Genomic DNA, 19286 nt, shown 5'->3' with positions numbered 1-19286 from the left:
ATATTTGACTAGATATTTTTCAAGATGCCAGCATTCAGCTTAAAGTAACATTCAAAGGCTTAACTAGGTTAAATAGGACAACAGTGGTTCCATTTAAATGGAACATTTGAATTTAAAGTTTGAATTTTAAAAATTAATTTAAATGTAACATTTGAATTTAGAATTTAAATTTTAATGTAACATTTAAATTAGAATTTAAAATTTGAATTTAAATGGAACATTTGAGTTTAAAATTTGAATTTAAAAATTTTAATTGAATGTAACATTTGGATTTGATTAAAAAAGTTATTTAAATTTAAAATTTAAATTTTATTGAAACATTTCTATTTAAAATTTAAGCTTGAATTTAAAATTTAAATAAAAAAATGAATTAAAATGTAACATTTTAATTTGAAATTAAAATTCGAATTTGAATGGAACATTTGAATAACACTTGAATTTTATTAAAAAATTTGAATTAAAATTTAAATTTAAATGTAACATTTGAATTTGAATTTAACATTTGATTTTAAAAATTGAATTAGAATTTTAATGTAACATTTGAATTTAACTGTAACATTTCAATTTGAGCTTAAAATTTGAATTTTAATGGAACATTTGAATTTAAATTTTGAATTTAAAAACTAATTTAAACGTAACATTTGAATTTAACATTTGATTTAAAATTATTTGAATTTAAAATTAAAATTTTAATATAACATTTGAATTTAAAATTTAAGCTTGAATTTAAAATTTGATAAAAATTTTAATAAAATTTGACATTTGAATTTAAATTTAATATTTGAATTAAATTTTTGAATTTAAAATTTAAACGGAACATTTAAATGTAACATATGAATTTAAAATTGAATATTTTCATGGAACATTTGAAAGTAAAATTAAATTTCGCAGGAGCAGATCTAATAATTTCCTCTTCCGCTGTGTACTGTCTGCAGCCTATACTTGTGTGTGTGTCATTTTTAGCGATTGGTAGTTTGAGCTGAAGACAAAGACGTGCAAACAAAGACGATGTTGAGACGGGACGAGACGAGCATAACGAACCATCACCTCTTCTGTCCTACTTTCAGCTGCTTCTTTTACTGGTTTCCTTCAGAATAAACAGCAACAGTCGTGCTCAAAGCAACACAAACCGCCACAGATTGAGCGTTTCTCACCAGCTTGACCAAAACAGATGCTGCATCACCACCACAGAAGAAGAGTTTGATGAGCACACCTCAGGACATCGCTCGATTCCTCATCTATTGATCAGCATTGCTTTCTCTATGTCTCGTTTCTGTGGGACTTTGTTTAGACGAGGAAATCTCACGAGGTCTGTCCAGATCACACTTTACTCCACAATCAGCAGACGAAGCAGAAACTATGTGTGTGTGTGTGTGTGTGTGTGTGTGTGTATGTGTGTGTGTGTAATGAGGCTGCAGATGTGCTGAGCTGAAGTAAACTGTGATCTCACACACACACACTCGTAAGGTTTCCCTCAGAGCAGCAGCAGCGTGTGTGTGTGTGTGTGTGTGTGTGTGTGTGTGTGTGTGTGTTGCTGTCGTGTCTGTGGTGAATATATCAGTGTATGTGGACACAGATCTACACAAGCAGATCTCCAGTAGCTGCAGACTCTATAGGCTGCGTGTGTGTGTGTGTGTGTGTGTGTGTGTGTGTGTGTGTGTGTGTGTGTGAAACATCTCTCTCTCTCGTGAGCATGCTGTCAGGAGTGTGTGCTGTGCTGCTGTTTAATGTTGTCCGGGGATTCTGTGCTCCATCTCTAGAATATTGACGCTGTTTCCAGCATCACTGTTGCATTTCCATGGCGAGCCGCTCTGGTGTGTGTGTGTGTGTGTGTGTGTGTGTGTGATGTTGATGTAATCAAACATTTAAACACTAAACGCTTTAATCAAACCACACAATGAGCCCGTCTCCTAATCTCTGCCTGCACACAGCTGTGTGTGTGTGTGTGTGTGTGTGTGTGTGTGTGTGTGCGTGTGTGATAGTAAACAGTGTTTTATGAGTCTCTGTTCAGACAGGGTGTGAATTATACAGTGACTATAGGGGGCGCCGCTGTTTGTGTAATAAATATGCGTGACTCAGTAAACTAAACTCATATATTTAATTGCATTGGTTATCAAACATATTTAAGTTTTCTGTTTTGAGGGATAATGGGCTGATTCTGACCTATACGGTAACCTCTGATGGGTCAAATTTAAGCACTTTTTAGTTTAAGCTGAGTTTAAGCTATATGACGATTAAAAACTGAGTCTATTCCTGCACAAGTGAAGTTTATTTATGAGCTAATTTGGAGAGGATCACGTGTTTATGATTGCTTGTGGCTGCTCTCGCATTATTCAATTTATGATTGACCAATCAGACGATTCCTAAGCCACTATAAACACCCTCAGGTCCATATCACAGCCATCTTCATTTTGAAGACTCCCCCCTTCCACCCCTACTCCTCCTCCTCCTTTCCTAGATGGGTGGCACGGTGGCCCAGTGGTTAGCACTGTTGCCTCACAGCAAGAACGCCACTGGTTCTAGTCCTTACCAAGCCAGCTGACGTTTCTGTGCGGAGTTTACACGTTCTCCTCATGCTCACGTGGGTTTCTCTCGGGTTCCCCAGTTTCCTCCGACCATCCAAAAACATGCAGCTTAAGTTAATTGACTGATCCAAATCAGCACCATAGACGTGCTCCTAGTAATAGTTATCTCTTAAGAGCGATCACTATCTGTTCATTAGCATCTACAGCAGGGGAGTTCTCCAGATCTACCTGAGCTCAAACTCCCCTCTCGCCCTGCAAACAGGAGGGAGCCCCGGGCTCGAGGATCTTATGAGCTCAGGGCTCTCTCATGCCAAACACGCTTTATAATCAATCATCAGCTCAGTGTCAACTCTTGAATGAGGCTGCTGGGCACGATCATGCATTCACAATGGTATAAACCATTACAGCCATTATACACCATTAATATACAGATCAATGTGAGCTATTTTACACTGTTTAAAGAGTTGACCCCTCCACACATGTTGTTTTGGTGTCTTTCAGGGGAGATCAGGGGTTAATTAGGGGGGTCAGACCCCCCAATACCCCATAATTCACACCCTGTTTTCAGAGAACTGATGAATCAGGACGGATTGAGCTGAAATAGTTTATCAATGTTTTATTGATACAAAAACAACAAACAAAACACTGACCTAAGCCTCTCTCTCCCTCTATATACTGTGTATATATATACACACACACACACAGTTGAGGTCGGAATTATTAGCCCCCCTTTGAATTTTTTGATTCTTTTTTTTATATTCCCCAGATGATGTTGAACAGATTCAGGAAATGTTCACAGTATGTCTGATAATATTATTTCTTCTGGAGAAAGTCTTATTTGTTTTATTTCAGCTAGAATAAAAGCAGTTTTTAATAGTTTTAAACTCATTTTAAGGTCAATATTATAAGCCCCCTTCAGCAATATTAGTGTTGGATTGTCTCCAGAATAAACCACTGTTATACAATGACTTGCCTAATTACCCTAACTTTACCCTAATTACCCTAGTGAAGCCTTTAGATGTCACTTTAAGCTGAATACTAGTGTCTTGAAGAATATCTAGTCTAATATTATTTACTGTCATCATGACAAAGAGAAAATACATCAGTTATTAGAGATGAGTTATTAACACTATTATGATTAGAGATGTGCTGAAATCTGCTCTCTGTTAAACAGAAATTGGGAAAAAAATAAACTGGGGGGTTAATAATGCTGACTTCAACTGTGTTATATATATATATATATATATATATATATATATATATATATATATATATATATATATATATATATATATACGCACACACATGCACACGCACACCTCCAGGGGTTGCACAATGAAACTGAAGGCCTGGTTTTAGAGTGCAGTAGTTGATCAGTATAGTGTAGCTCCTCCTCAATACAGCATGAGTTGGTCTTCAGAATGACAGACACAAGTCCTGCAGAGAGATGTTGAGCTGTTCTTCTTCAGCACGGCCTATATGCACCGCTAGTGTTTTGTCTCCTAACAATAATCTTCTGGTGAACGGTTAATTTGACTTTTTTATTTTATTTTATTTGGTTCCTTTTACAGCATCGATGTTGTAATGTCATTAAAATATAGTCAGTTAAATAGACTTTGGTATTCGTTTAGCTGATCAAGCATAAAACGAGATGAAATGGCGTTTACACACATGCACCCGTCAGGATCTGCAGCCTAGCGGAGAAACTCCATTTAAAACACCTGGAGTAAAATATGTTCATAATTTAAAGACACGGCGCGGGACAATGTAATGTAATGCAGTGCTTCTTGCACACTCTGAGACTTCTGACACTCCTGACTCGCTCCTTCAAACACCCCAAAGTGCTCAATAATGTTTAGTCTGGGTACTATGCAGGCCATGGTAGATGTTCAACTTTACTGTCATGTTCACCAGTCCTGCTGTGTGTATCGCTGCATTAACATCCTGATTCACACCACCACCTTCAGGATACAATGTTTGACCCATTGGGTCACAGAGTGGTCCTCCAGAATGGTTGGGTAACCCTTGGTAGTGACCCAGCACCCATCTAGCACCAGTATTGGGCCTAGGGAATGCCATGATATTGAGCCCAAACCATCACTGATCCCCCACACACTCTGGGAATCAGCAGTCTGGGTGGGACGCCTCTTTGGGGCCTCTCCACACCGTAACTCTCCCGCATGTGGGAAAGACAGTGAAGGTGGACTCATCACAGAACTATACTTGCTTCACATTGTCCACAGCTCAATATTTTCTCTGCTGACACCACTGAAACCAACGTTTGGCATTGCCACGAGTGAACAGAGGTTTAGCTCCATGTATATTGACCCTGTGGAGCTCCAGACCAGGAGTTCTGCTGGAGACAGGAGAGTCGAGGAGCATGTTTAACCCTGCAGCTGTGGTCTGATGTGTTCTGGATAAATCAGGGTTATCAGTCGGACGTCCCTTTCAGACAGCTTACTCTGGACACCAACTGGTCAAATTTAGCCATCAAACCTCCAACACTAACTTGGCCAGTGTTTCAGTTTCATTGTCCCTGTATCTATACACATATACATACAAGTTTACTCTGTTTATATATATCCATCAATGGCTAACAGCATACACATGTTTTTCAGCTACCGATAAACTTCTAGTGACCGGCCGGCTTAGTCAAAATTAAAAGTCCCCCTGCATATACCCCACTGACTCTGATTGGATAAGGGAAAAAGTGGGTGCTTTTCATTCCTTTTTGGCGGATTGTCATTGGGCCTGAAAATAATCTGTGATCTGGCAACCCTGTGTGTGTGTCAGTGTCTGGGTGTGACGGTGACTGTGTAGCGCTCAGGCTGTAACACCACCCCGAAGCGGCCCTGCAGATCCGGCAACGACGCCTCTGATGGACAGCTGAAGCTGAAGCGCTGCAGGAGGCGAGAAACAAACAGAAAGAGCTCCATTCTGGCCAGAGATTCTCCAACACACACCCGCGGACCTGCACCAAACGGTAGGAAGCTGGACGGAGTCTTCTTCTTTCCTGATGGCTCCAGGAAGCGCTCTGTGGAAACACACACACACACACACACACACACACACACGCACACACACACACAATCATCTGAAGCTGAACATTACAAACGCTGACTCCAAACATTAGCTAAACATCTCCCATATAGAGTTCAGACAATATTATGATGTCTTAAGGTGAACACATCTTCATATGTTAGTCTTTGTAATCCTTAATCAAAGTCTGCTCATCATCTTCAGCTAAAAGTTTAAAAAGTCAGTAAACACATCTGAGTTTGTGACATTATTTATTTTCTCTCCATGGGCTGCATGAGAGAGTTTTCTGTTTACTATAGTAAATGAAGAGCGCAGTGTTTTCTTACCAGGTTTGAACTGCTCAGGCTCGTCCCAGTGTTTGGGGTCGTGATGAATCGCCCACATGTTCACCAAAACACGCGTCCCTTTAGGAACACTGTGCCCCCCCAAACTGCACAATCAATCAGAGGGAATCAGAGTCATGTAACGCCAGCAAAACTATCAAACATTTACCTTAAAACCTAAAATGCACTTGTGGAACTACAAATATCTTAAATTCTTGAGTTTTGCTTGTTTATTGTAATAATGAACACATTCATTAAAAGTTATATTTGTTTTTAACTTAATTATGAAATTGTTATTTTTCAAAAACTAGACAAGAATTTGCATGTGTGACATTAATGCCTTTTAAGGCATATAGTATGATAGAATAAGGGAAAAACAGCTGTTTTATTCACACACTAAAACTAAGCAGAGATACGCAAGTTGGTTGATATTTATAATAATCATAGTATTACTATAATCATAATATAATACTTAATAATACATAATAATAATATATTTTAGTTATATAATAATAATATAATTTTTATTGACAAATGGTAAGATGAAGTTAGGACGGTTATAATGAAATCAATGAGAACTTTATAACACTATAGCAGATATAGACACAGTATCATAGCAACTGTAGAATCACCACAACAGATTAATCACCACAGTTGTTGTCTAACCATAGAAACTGTAGAATCAGTACACCATATCAATTATTACAGTTATTGTGTTACCATAGCAACTATAGAATCACCACCACCAATGAATTACTATAGTTGTTGTGTTACCATGGCAACTGTAGAATCACCACAACAGATCAATTACTACACTTGTTGTGTTACCATAGCAACTATAAAATCACCACCACCACCGAATTACTATAGTTGTTGTGTTACCATGGCAACTGTAGAATCACCACAACAGATCAATTACTACACTTGTTGTGATACCATAGCAACTATAAAATCACCACTACCACCGAATTAATATAGTTGTTGTGTTACCAATGCAACAATAGAATCATCACAACAGATGAATTAATACACTTGTTGTGTTACCATGGCAATTGTTGAATCCTCACAACAGATCAATTATGACAGGTGTTGTTACCATAGTAACTATAGAATCACCACAACAGGTCAATTAGTACACTTATTGTGTTACCATGGCAACTATAGAATCACCACAACAGATCAGTTACTATAGTTGTTGTGCTACCATAGCAACTGTAGAATTACCACAACAGATCAATTACGACAGTTGTTGTGTTACCATAGCAACTATAGAATCACCACAACAGATCAGTTACTATAGTTGTTGTGCTACCATAGCAACTGTAGAATTACCACAACAGATCAATTACTACAGTTGTTGTGTTACCATAGCAACTGTAGATTCACTACAACGGATTAATTTCTGTAGTTATTGTGTTACTATAGCAACTATAGAATCACCATATTGATTGAAGTTCTTTACTATAGTATAGCTCAAAAACACTACAGCATTTCCTCTAAATTACTATAGTACTTCTTCATGTGCAGTGGCTGTAGTGTCGACATCTCCAGTGAACGGTACCGACAGCCCACACAACTGTGCATCTCATATTCTAATTATGCTTTCTCCCAATTGCCATGGCAACCGGTGGGTTTGACTGGGTATCGCCATGGTTACCTGGTGTCCTGCATAGCGACGTGCGGGATGAGGATTGGGCTGACGGGACGGATGCGCATCACCTCACAGAGCACAGCGTCCAGCAGCGGCAGATGAGGACGATCAGAGAGACACGGAGGACGATCCACACCGACACACTCATCCAGCTCAGCCTGAACACGCTCCTGCAGCTGCACACACACACACACACACACACAATACACACATGTTAAATATATATCATACACATGCTCACACACACAGACATCAAATACACATTACAGACATACACATAATATGCATGCACGCATGCGCATACACACGTACACACACACACACACATTTTAATCATATACATGCACACACACATTTTAATCATACACACAGACACACACACACACACAAACATTTTAATCATATACATGCACACACACACACTCTCACACACATTTACACGCACAAATTTTAACCATTTCTGCACACACGCACTCACGCACACATTAAATACATTTCAATCATAGACATGCACGCACGCACGCACACACACACACACACACACACACACACACATTTTAATCATATACATGCACACACACACACACACACACACACACACTTTAATCATATACACACACACACGCACACTAAAAACATTTTAATCATATACATGCACACTCACACACACATTTTAATCATACTGTATACTCACACACACACACACACACACACACACACATTAAATGCATTTTAATCATATACTCACACACACACACACACACACACACACACACACACACACACAAACACACACTCTCAAAACACACATACCCCACTCACTCACACACACTTTCTAATTATAATGTGTGTGTTTGTGTGCGTAAAAAGTGTATTTTTGATGTTTGGGTTTAATGTGTGTGTGGCAGTGAGTGTGTTTGTACGTGTGTGTGTGTGTATACCTGTGGGTGGTGCAGCAGGAACGCTATGGTCCACAGTAGTGTAGTGGATGTCGTCTCCACTCCGGCTCCGAACGTCTCGGCCGCCGTCATCAGCACGTGATCCTCTGTGATGTCATCAGCACCACCTGCTTCTCTCTGCTGACCAATCAGGAGAGCGTCCAGCAGGTCACGCGGCTCTCCAGGTGTCAGGCTCTTCTGTGAGGTCAAAGGTCATGAAGTAATATACATATATGTGTGTGTGTGTGTGTGTGTGTGTGTGTGTGTGTGTGTGTGTGTGTGTGTGTGTGTGTGTGTGTGTGTGCGCACCTTGTGCTCCAGCAGTTTCTTGTACAGTAGTTGGTCTCGGATGGAAACACACTCCTTCAGCCTCTTCAGATCCTTGTTGGGGAATATCTGATCAAATCAAAGGTCAGAATATTGTATAAATATACAGCATGAACTCGATATACACACACACACACACACACACACACTCATCGGCCACTTTATTAGGTACACCTGTCCAACTGCTCATTAACACTAATGTCTAATCAGCCAATCACATGGCAGCAGCGCACTGCATTTAGGCATGTAGACATGGTCAAGACGATCTGCTGCAGGTCAAAGCGAGCATCAGAATAGGGAAGAAAGGGGATTTAAGAGACGCTGAACGTGGCATGGTTGTTGGTGCCAGACGAGCTGCTCTGAGTATTTCAGAAACTGCTGATCTACTGGGATTTTCACGCACAACCATCTCTAGGGTTTACAGAGAATGGTCCGACAAAGAGGAAATATCCAGTGAGCGGCAGTTCTGTGGGCGCAAATGCCTTGTTGATGTCAGAGGAGAATGGCCAGACTGGTTCCAGCTGATAGAAAGGCAACAGTAACTCAAATAAGCACTCGTTACAACCGAGGTCTGCAGAAGAGCATCTCTGAACACACAACACGTCCAACCTTGAGGCGGATGGGCTACAGCAGCAGAAGACCACACCGGGTGCCGCTCCTGTCAGCTAAGAACAGGAAACTGAGGCTACAATTCACACAGGCTCACCAAAACTGGACAATAGAAGATTGGAGAAACGTTGCCTGGTCTGATGAGTCTCCATTTCTGCTGCCACATTCGGATGCTCGGCTCAGAATTTGGCCTCAACAACATGAAAGCATGGATCCATCCTGCCTTGTATCAGCGGTTCAGGCTGGTGGTGGTGGTGTAATGGTGTGGGGGAGATTTACTTTGGGTCCATCAGTACCAATTCAGCATGGTGTCAATGCCACAGCCTACCTGAGTATTGTTGCTGACCATGTCCATCCCTTTATGAGCACAGTGTCTCCATCTTCTGATGGCTACTTCCAGCAGGATAACACACCATGTCATAAAGCTCCAATCATCTCAGACTGGTTTCTTGAACATGACAATGAGTTCACTGTACTCAAATGGCCTCCACAGTCACCAGAGCTCAATCCAATAGAGCACCTTTGGGATGTGGTGGAACGGGAGATTGGCATCATGGATGTGCAGCCGACAAATCTGCAGCAACTGTGTGATGCTATCATGTCAATATGGAGCAAAATCTCTGAGGAATATTTCCAGTAGCTTGTTGAATCTGACACCAAGGATTAAAGCAGTTCTGAAGGCAAAAGAGGTCCAACCTGGTACTAGTGAGGTGTACCTAATAAAGTGTATATACAGACTTGGACAAAACTGTTGGCACCCTTCCATTGAAGAAAGAGAATCTACAGCGGTCACTGACATAATGAAGCTGAAAAGATTGATTAATAAACAATTGCTTTCAAGCTGTGGTTCAACAGAAGCATTAAAAAAGGCAAAGTACTGAAACTGGCCTAGACAAAAATTAAAGATGCCAACAATTTTGTCCATGGCTGTGTATAACTGTGATGATATTCAAGTATATTTTCTGAAACCAATCAGCTGATAATGAGCAGCGGTGAACTGAGCGGAGCTACAGACTCTTAACCAGGGGAAGATGTCCACGAGTCCCCCTCTGGCGATGGTCTGCACGATGCCATCGTTGTACTGAATGACGGTCTGCAGCTCGGGGTCGCTGGGCTGATAGGAGGAGCTGAACACCAGTCTGCAGATCACGTTAGTGACGGCGCGCATCAACACCATACTCAGATCTGAACTCTGACCCCTGCAGACCTGGAGCTCCTCACACAGACTGTCAGCTGCCTCCTGCACTGAACACACAGCATAACAGTGAGTGTGTGTGTGTGTGTGAGTCGGTGTGTGTGGGTGGGTGTGTGTGTATGTGTCTTAGTGTATGTGTGTGTTTGTAAGCGTAAGTGAGTTCTAAAAAGGCTTCACTGTCCTAAAATTATTACAAATTTTTAAAATTTTGCTAAGCTCTACTTAAGATCCAGAAATGTTACAAAGATCTGAAAATGTTAAAAAAAGTTCTGGAAATGTTACAAGGTTCTAGAAATGTTACAAAGTTCTAGAAATGCTACAAGGATCTGGAAATGTTACAAAGTTCTGGAAATGTTACAAGGATCTAGAAATGTTACAAAGTTCTGGAAATGTTACAAAGTTCTGGAAATGTTACAAGGATCTAGAAATGTTACAAAGTTCTGGAAATGTTACAAAGTTCTAGAAATGTTACAAAGTTCTGGAAATGTTACAAAGATCTAGAAATGCTACAAGGATCTAGAAATGTTAAAAATATCTAGAAATGTTACAAAGATCTGGGAATATTACAAAGTTCTAGAAATGCTACAAGGATCTAGAAATGTTAAAAAATATCTAGAAATGTTACAAAGATCTGGAAATATTAAAAATATCTAGAAATGTTACAAAGATCTGGGAATGTTACAAAGTTCTGGAAATTTTACAAAGATCTAGAAATGTTAAAAAAAGTTCTAGAAATGTTAAAAAGTTCTTAAATATTTCACAGTTTTATAAATTTTACAAAGATTTAAAAATGTTACAAAATTCTGGAAATGTTACAAAGATCTAAATATGTTAAAAATTTCTTAAATATTTCACAGTTCTGGAAAAATTTCAAAGTTCTAGAAATGTTTAAAAGTTCTAGAAATGTTACAAAGATCTGGAAATGTTACAACGATCTGGGAATGTTACAAAGTTCTGGAAATTTTACAAAGATCTAGAAATGTTAAAAAAGTTCTAGAAATGTTACAAAGTTCTGGGAATGTTACAAAGTTCTTAAATATTTCAAAGTTCTGGAAATGTTACAAAGATCTAAAAATGTTACAAAGTTCTTAAATATTTCAAAGTTCTAGAAATGTTACAAAGTTCTTAAAAAGTTTTTACAAATTTCAAAGTTCTAGAAATGTTAAAAAGTTCTAGAAATGTTAAAAAGTTCTTAAAAAGTTCAAAGTTCTGGAAAAATTTCAAAGTTCCGGAAAGGTTACAAAGTTCTAGAAATGTTACAAAGATCTGGAAATGTTACAACAATCTGGGAATGTTACAAAGTTCTGGAAATTTTACAAAGATCTAGAAATGTTAAAAAAGTTCTGGAAATGTTACAAAGTTCTTAAATATTTTACAGTTCTAGAAATGTTAAAAGGTTCTAGAAATGTTACAAAGATCTGGGAATGTTAAAAAAGTTCTGGAAATGTTACAAAGTTCTAGAAATGCTACAAAGATCAAGAAATGTTAAAAAGTTCTAAAAATGTTAAAAAAGTTCTAGAAATGTTACAAAGTTCTGGGAATGTTACAAAGTTCTTAAATATTTCAAAGTTCTGGAAATGTTACAAAGATCTAAAAATGTTACAAAGTTCTTAAATATTTCAAAGTTCTAGAAATGTTACAAAGTTCTTAAATATTTCAAAGTTCTAGAAATGTTACAAAGTTCTTAAATATTTCAAAGTTCTAGAAATGTTACAAAGTTCTGGGAATGTTACAAAGTTCTTAAAAAGTTCTTACAATTTCAAAGTTCTAGAAATGTTAAAAAGTTCTAGAAATGTTAAAAAGTTCTTAAAAATTTCAAAGTTCTGGAAAAATTTCAAAGTTCCGGAAAGGTTACAAAGATCTAGAAATGTTACAAAGATCTAGAAATGTTACAAAGTACTAAATTGTTTCAAGGTTTTAGAGTTGTTGCAAATGTTGCAAAGTTCTAACATGTAAATAAAGTTCTAGAAATGTTGCAAAGTTCCATTTTTCACATTAAGCAACACAATATGTTGTAAATGTGCACACAATCAAGTTAAATCAATCTAAATCAAATCTTGCGAGTGTTCCGTTTACCAATGGTCTGCAGTTTATTGGAGCCCTCGCCGAACAGTGTGAATGAGGAGTGAACCAGACGCCGGTGGTTCTTCCACAGTGGACTGTAGTCAGCAAACGCAATGTCCTTCCCACCCTGAGTCAACAGGTCAGTGGTCACCTGCACACACACCAGACAGACAGAGAAAGAAAGAGAGAGAGAGAGAGAGAGAGAGAGAGAGACAGATACAACCCTTGCTGTAGCTCTGATACAAGTTTGATTTATGGAGGTGATTTATTTAGTGTTCCTTTATTACTGAAACGTATAATCCAGTGGTGTCAAACTTTGCAGCATTCTGAATAGTTGAGACGTATACATCTCGCTGCGCTGTATAGGTGCGCCTGGAAATAGCAAGTGCAACCACATCGCTTCCCATTTGCCTGCTCCATTTCACATGCACAAATCACACAATATGTGAATATTGCCTCAACGCCTGTTTCCTTTAGTATATGTTCATTACTGTTGTTCAACACGGGTAAGAAACTCATTCATTCATTCAGCTTAGACCCTTCATTCATCAATCTTACATCATGTTATAGATATATTTATAAATGTCAGATTTTACAGCCTTCAGATGTCAGTGGTCACGACACAGGTGTGAGTGTGTGAGTGGGCTCACCATCTTGGGTCGTCCGGCGAACTCTCTGCCCCGCTGCAGCAGCACTTCTCTGACCAGACTGATCTCACTGACCACCAGCGTGAGGTGCGGCCCGGCGTACAGCCCGAACAGCGGCCCGTACTGAGACGACAGCTGCACCCAGAGGAAACACCATTAGAGTTATACATTAAGAAAAATTCAATACTATCGTTACATGTTCTGCTCATCTTAGTTTCGTTTAGCTCGTTTCATTAATCTCTTAGTCTAGTTTTAACTTTGTAAACACATTTCTAGCTAGTTTTTATATATTTAATTTCAGTTCTCATTAATATTCCTTCAGATTACTCCCTTTATTCATCAGGGGTCGCCACAGCGGAATGAACTGCCAACTATTCCAGCATATGTTTTACACAGTGGATGCCCTTCAAGCCACAACCTAATAGTGGAAAACACCCATACACACTCATTCACACACACACTCATACACTACGGCCAATTCAGTTCATCAATTCCCCTATAGTGCATGTGTTTGGACTCAGAGCACCTAGAGGAAACCCACACCAACACAGGGAGAACATGCAAACTCCACACAGAAACGCCAACTGACCCAGCCAGGACTCGAACCAGCAACGTTTTTGCTGTGAGGCCACAGTGCGACACCACCCTGCCGCCCCCTATAGTTTCAGTTTCAGTAATTTTAGTTTTGACAGATTTAACATGTCCAGTGTTGACCAGCAGTTTAGTGTTTAACAGTTTCTTAAGCAAAACTATTAGTAATAAAATAATAGTTTGAACAAATGCCGAACACAAAACCACACAGAATTAACTAACAAGGCAAAACAAATAAAAGTAAATAAAACGCAAAGATTTTAGACTCACTTCTTCATTTTTTCCCTTGTTTACATGATTTTGGCAACTGAAGAAATAAACACAATGTTTATATAGAGAAGATGCTATTGCGGATAATAATCCTGCTCGACTGATGGGTTTGGCACCATCTACTGGTGATTCTGTGAACAGCCACACTCAGGTCACAGATCACTAAAAAAAAAGGGGTTATTAATTCAGAAAACAATTCTATTATTTGCTAATGATAATTTAATTTCAGTTCATTTTTCAGTGATTGTCCATTTAGTTTTAGTTTTTTCATTTATTGTGAAATCTAAATCTGATTTCTGTTAGTGAAAATGTTTTTAGCCTCAGTCTGACCTGGAGAACTCTTTTTTTTTTTTTACAGTTTTTTTTAATCATATTTCTTTCATGAATTTTATTATTTACATATTGTTGAAATTATGATGGTGACACGGTGGTAGAGATCTGCGCTGGACTGGATTTTTACTCCCGCTCCCGCCAGGTTTTATTCCGTACACGACACGTATATTCAGCCTTTGTTTACCCACTGCCCGACCTGCTTGTTTTCTACCCAACCCGACCCGACTGTTCCTGCTAAATTTAGATCTGGTTTCCAAAATCTCACATTAATATTGGGCACTACACAAAGAGAGAGAGAGAGATAACAGATAAACGTGTAGGTTGTGCGAGGACTGTAGGCTAAATGTCAGTTTTGTTTGCCCCTGTGTGATGAGACATGAGTGCCGCATGACCTGCGGTGAGGTTTGTGGCTGGGGAGCAACTGACTCTTTTAAAGTCAGATTTACAAACATAACCACTCAATATATCTGACAACTACTGATTGTGTGTCATATCTCATATCAGCATTATTTCTGTACACATCGCAGATACATATTGGGTCAAGGAACAATTTAAAATGTATAGCGATAAAATATGCCTCCCAAAAACACCAAGGTGGATGCTCCAGAGTCCAGACAGCCGATAACAGGCGACACACACGCTCGCTCTCGCTCTCTCTCTCTCTAGAGTGCTATATTTCTAGACCACTCGCTCCCGTTCAAATTACACCAGAGTTACCGAATGCAACTGCATTTTATTCAGAAATGTATTCCCGAATGCAGACCTCTACATGGTGGCTCAGTGGTTAGCACTGCAGCCTCACAGCAAGAAGGTCGCTGGTTCAAATCCCAGCTGGGCCAGTTTGCGTTTCAGTGTGGAGTTTGCATGTTCTCCCGTGTTGGCAGTTGGAATGGCATCCGCTGTGTAAAACATATGCTGGAATAGTTGGCGGTTCATTCCACTGTGGCGACTCCTGATAAATAAGAGACTAAGCCAAAAGAAAATGAATGATCAAATTAAATTATGATGGTCTTTTCTGTATTAGTGGTTTGATCTTTGGGAATAAATCCTGCAGTTATTCTCACCATACAGTACTGTCAATACCTGATGATTAGATGTTATTGCTTCAGTTATGTCGTTTTCTGAACTGTTAAAATAGGAAAACATTGTAAAACAGTTACGCTACTTTCCAAAGTGGAATGATTGGGTTGTTTTGCATACTTAAAAAATCCCTGATCCAGAGAGCCCCAATACATGAATAACCACTGAAGCTCCTCCTGGATCTAGTGTTGGTCTTACAGCGTGTCCTGACTGCGACACTTGCTAAAAGCGTCTTTTCCAAACCATCTGCGATACGCTAAATATCTATTCTCAAAATGATCACAGTGGAACTGTGTGCTGTGGTCAGATGAGGCAGTATTTCAGGTATTTTTTCTGGACGCCGTGTGCTCCGGACCAAAGAAGAAAAGGATCATCCAGACTGTTACCAGCAGCAAGTCCTAAACACAGGGTCTGTCATGGTGTGGGGTTGTGTCAGTGCCCTTAGCAAAGGTAACTCGCACTTCTGTGATGCTCCATTAATGGTACCGAGAGATTCTGGAGCTCAATATGCTGCCTTCTTCTCCAGGGACGCCCATTCAGAGTTCAACAAGACAATGCAGAACCACATTCTGCACACATTACTGAGTCCTGCTGCGGAGGAAGAGGAGACAGGGACTGGACTGGCCTGCCTGCAGTCCCGACCTGTCTCTAATAGAGAATGTGTGGTGCATTTCGAAGCGCAAAATGTACCAATGAAGACCCTGTACTGCTGACCACCTTAAGACTTGTTTGCAGGAGAAATGGGACAACATTTCTATTTTTAAAAATATTATATTTAAAATACAAAATAATGTTTTGATTTCCTTTAATTTTTCTCTGATTTGTGAAATATTTCAGTTCAAATAATTTTTGATCGACGGCCTCACTTTGAGTTTGTTAAATGTACCTGTGTGAAGAGCAGGTGTGGCGGGAGGTCCGAGCGCAGATGCAGTAAACTCCCCAACAGGGGCAGACGCGGCAGACACGGGAACGACACACTGGAGGAACACACACCCTCCAGCAGGCGCCGGATTAACAGCAGGAGGAGGAGGAGAAGAGCAGTGGAACACACACACACACTCACTGAACACATGCTGGAGGCTCACTGCGCTGCGTGAAGCAGCACACACTCTTATAGAGGCTCTCTGTGGGAGGATCTTCATCATCATCATCATCATCAGCCTTGGTTTGGGATGGAGGTCAGACAAACCCTGATTGTGGAAAAATAAATAAACTGGACGAGCACAGGGGCTCTGTTACCGGCTGCAGCTTCCACATCCTGTCTGAAGCACTTATTACAGTCACCAGGAAATCAGAATGAGGGATTTTAGATGTTAGTTTCTAGCTCACAGCAAGAAGGTCTCTGGTTTGAGTCCCGGCTGGGTCAGTTTGTGTTTCTGTGTGGAGTTTGCATGTTCTCCCCGTGTTGGTGTGGGTTTCCTCCGGGTGCTCCGGTTTCCCCCACAGTCCAAACACATGCGCTATAGGGGAACTGATGAACTAAACTGGCTGTAGTGTATGAGTGTGAATGAGTGTGTATGGGTGTTTCCCAGTACTGGGTTGCAGCTGGAAGGGCATTTGCTGTGTAAAACATATGCTGGAATAGTTGGTGGATCATTGCGCTGTGGAGACCCCTGATGACCCTGAACATTTCACAGTGTGTGATCAGATCTCTGTATGACGTCAGAAACACAAACACTCGCGCTTCACTCCTTTATTCTGTTATAAACTGACCAAACATAGATGGAAAAAGCCAAGCCAAGTGTAAGCAGAGCTGGCCATGAGTGTGTGTGTGTGTGTGTGTGTGTGTGTGTGTGTGTGTGTGTGTGTGTGTGTGTGTGTGTCTGTGTGTGTGTGTGTGTGTGTGCGTGTGTGTGTCTGTGTGTGTGTGTGTGTGTGCGTGTGTGTGTGTGTGTGTGTGTGTGAGTGTTTGTGTGTGTCTGTGTGTGTGTGAGACGGCCTTGAGGAGCTGAAGGTCTGCTTCAGTGTAAACAGCTGCATGTTTACTTCACCGTTTGTCCTTCGATCTGTGAAAGACAGTGAGGAAAACACACTCATATCATTCATCATCACACACACACACACACACACACGCACACACACACACACAAACACACACACACACACGTCAAACACACGTTAACAGAATCACCATTCACTTAAACAGAAATATAACCATATGAGATATTGTAAAGTGTGTGTGTGTGTGTGTGAGAGAGAGAGAGAGTGTGTCTGTGTATGTGTTTGCATTTGTGTTTGTGTGTGAGTAAGTTAGTGAATGAGTGTGTTTGTGAGTGTGTGCGTGTGTGAGAGTCAATAAGTGCGTGTGCGCATGAGAGAGAAAATGTGTGAGTGCATGTCTGTCTGTGTGCAAGTGAGAGAGAAAGTGTGTGTGTGTGTGTGTGCGTGTGTGTTTGAGTGAGTGAGTATGTTTATGTGTGAGTGAGTCTGTAGTGAATGAGCTTGTGTGTATGTGTGTGTGTGTGTGTGTGTGTGTGTGTGTGTACGTGAGAGAGAGCGAGTGAGTATGTTTGTGAGTGTGTGTGCGCATCTTTGTGTTTGTGTGTGTGTTAGTGAGTGAGTGTGTGTGTGTGTTAGTGAGTGTGTGTGTTTTTGTGAGTGTGTGTGAGTGAGTCAGTAGTGAATGAGTTTGTATATGTGTGTTGTGTGTGTGTGTGTGTGTGTGTGTGTGTGTGTGTGTGTGTGTGTGTGTGTGTGTGTGTGTGCGCGGGTGTGAGAGAGAGAGTGTGTTTGTGAGTGTGTGTGCGCATCTTTGTGTTTGTGTGTGTGTTAGTAAGTGTGTGTGTGTGTGTTAGTGAGTGAGTGACTGAATGTGTGTGTGTGTGTGTGTGTTTGTGTGTGTGTGTGTGTGTGTGTGTGTGTGTGTGTGTGTTCTGTCGAAGTCAAGTAAAATGTCTGTGAGCCAAATGAGGTCATAAACAGAGCTCAAAGCATGATGGGAGCTGGACAGATTGAGCAGATGTACTGACTCAGATCTGAATATCAGATATATTAAACTCATGAGAAGCCCTTACTGACGAACACTGCTGCTGTCACCGGCCGCACCGCACAACCAAACCACCACAATAACCCGCCGCATCAGTCATCACTGCTTATTGATCACAGCTATGGTCACTGATCTACACACACCTCTGATCAGCAGAGCTAAACTCTTCCATATCACATCAACACCCTAGCAACCAACCAACAACACCTTAACAACCACTCAGATCACCATAGCAACCACCCATCAACTGTATATAAATGGATTAAAACAACTCTGAACCCCTTAGCAACCAGATAGTAACAACTTATCTAACCTTCAGAATATCTTAGCAACCACTATATCAACCCACTAGCAACCACTCAGACCACCATAGCAACCACTGAACAACTATAAATCAACCAGCTAACAAGCACTCAGATCACCATAGCAACCACCTACCAACTGTATATCAATCTATTAACCACTTACAACCCCTTAGCAACCAGTTTAATTAACTCTCAAAACATCTTAGCAACAAGTATTTCAACCCACTAGCAACCACTCACACCACCATAGCAACCCACTTTCAACTGTATATCAATGTTTTAACAACAATTCACAATCCCTTAGCAACCAGATAGCAATAACTGAACTAACCTTCAGAATATCTTAGCAACCACCTAGCAACAGTATATCAACCTACTAGCAACTACTCAGACCATCATAGCA

General features: G+C 40.2%; 1 protein-coding gene across 1 annotated transcript; it reads right to left on the bottom strand.

The window, feature by feature from the left end:
• Window positions 1–3841: 3841 nt before the first annotated feature.
• LOC130217426 (steroid 17-alpha-hydroxylase/17,20 lyase) lies at window positions 3842–16664 on the bottom strand. The gene is made up of 9 exons (XM_056449533.1): window positions 16479–16664; window positions 13322–13453; window positions 12684–12822; window positions 10428–10657; window positions 8786–8872; window positions 8480–8674; window positions 7545–7714; window positions 5891–5994; window positions 3842–5559 (listed from the first exon to the last, which is right to left on the bottom strand). Exons 1-9 carry the CDS (start codon window positions 16662–16664, stop codon window positions 5315–5317), a joined length of 1488 nt encoding a protein of 495 aa, XP_056305508.1. The 3' UTR covers window positions 3842–5314.
• Between the last annotated feature and the right edge of the window lie 2622 nt (window positions 16665–19286).

This window comes from Danio aesculapii, chromosome 23 (assembly GCF_903798145.1).
Source record: "Danio aesculapii chromosome 23, fDanAes4.1, whole genome shotgun sequence".
Classification (NCBI taxonomy): domain Eukaryota; kingdom Metazoa; phylum Chordata; class Actinopteri; order Cypriniformes; family Danionidae; genus Danio; species Danio aesculapii.
Note: the sequence above shows the minus strand (reverse complement) of the source record. Positions and strands in the feature narration are given on the sequence as shown.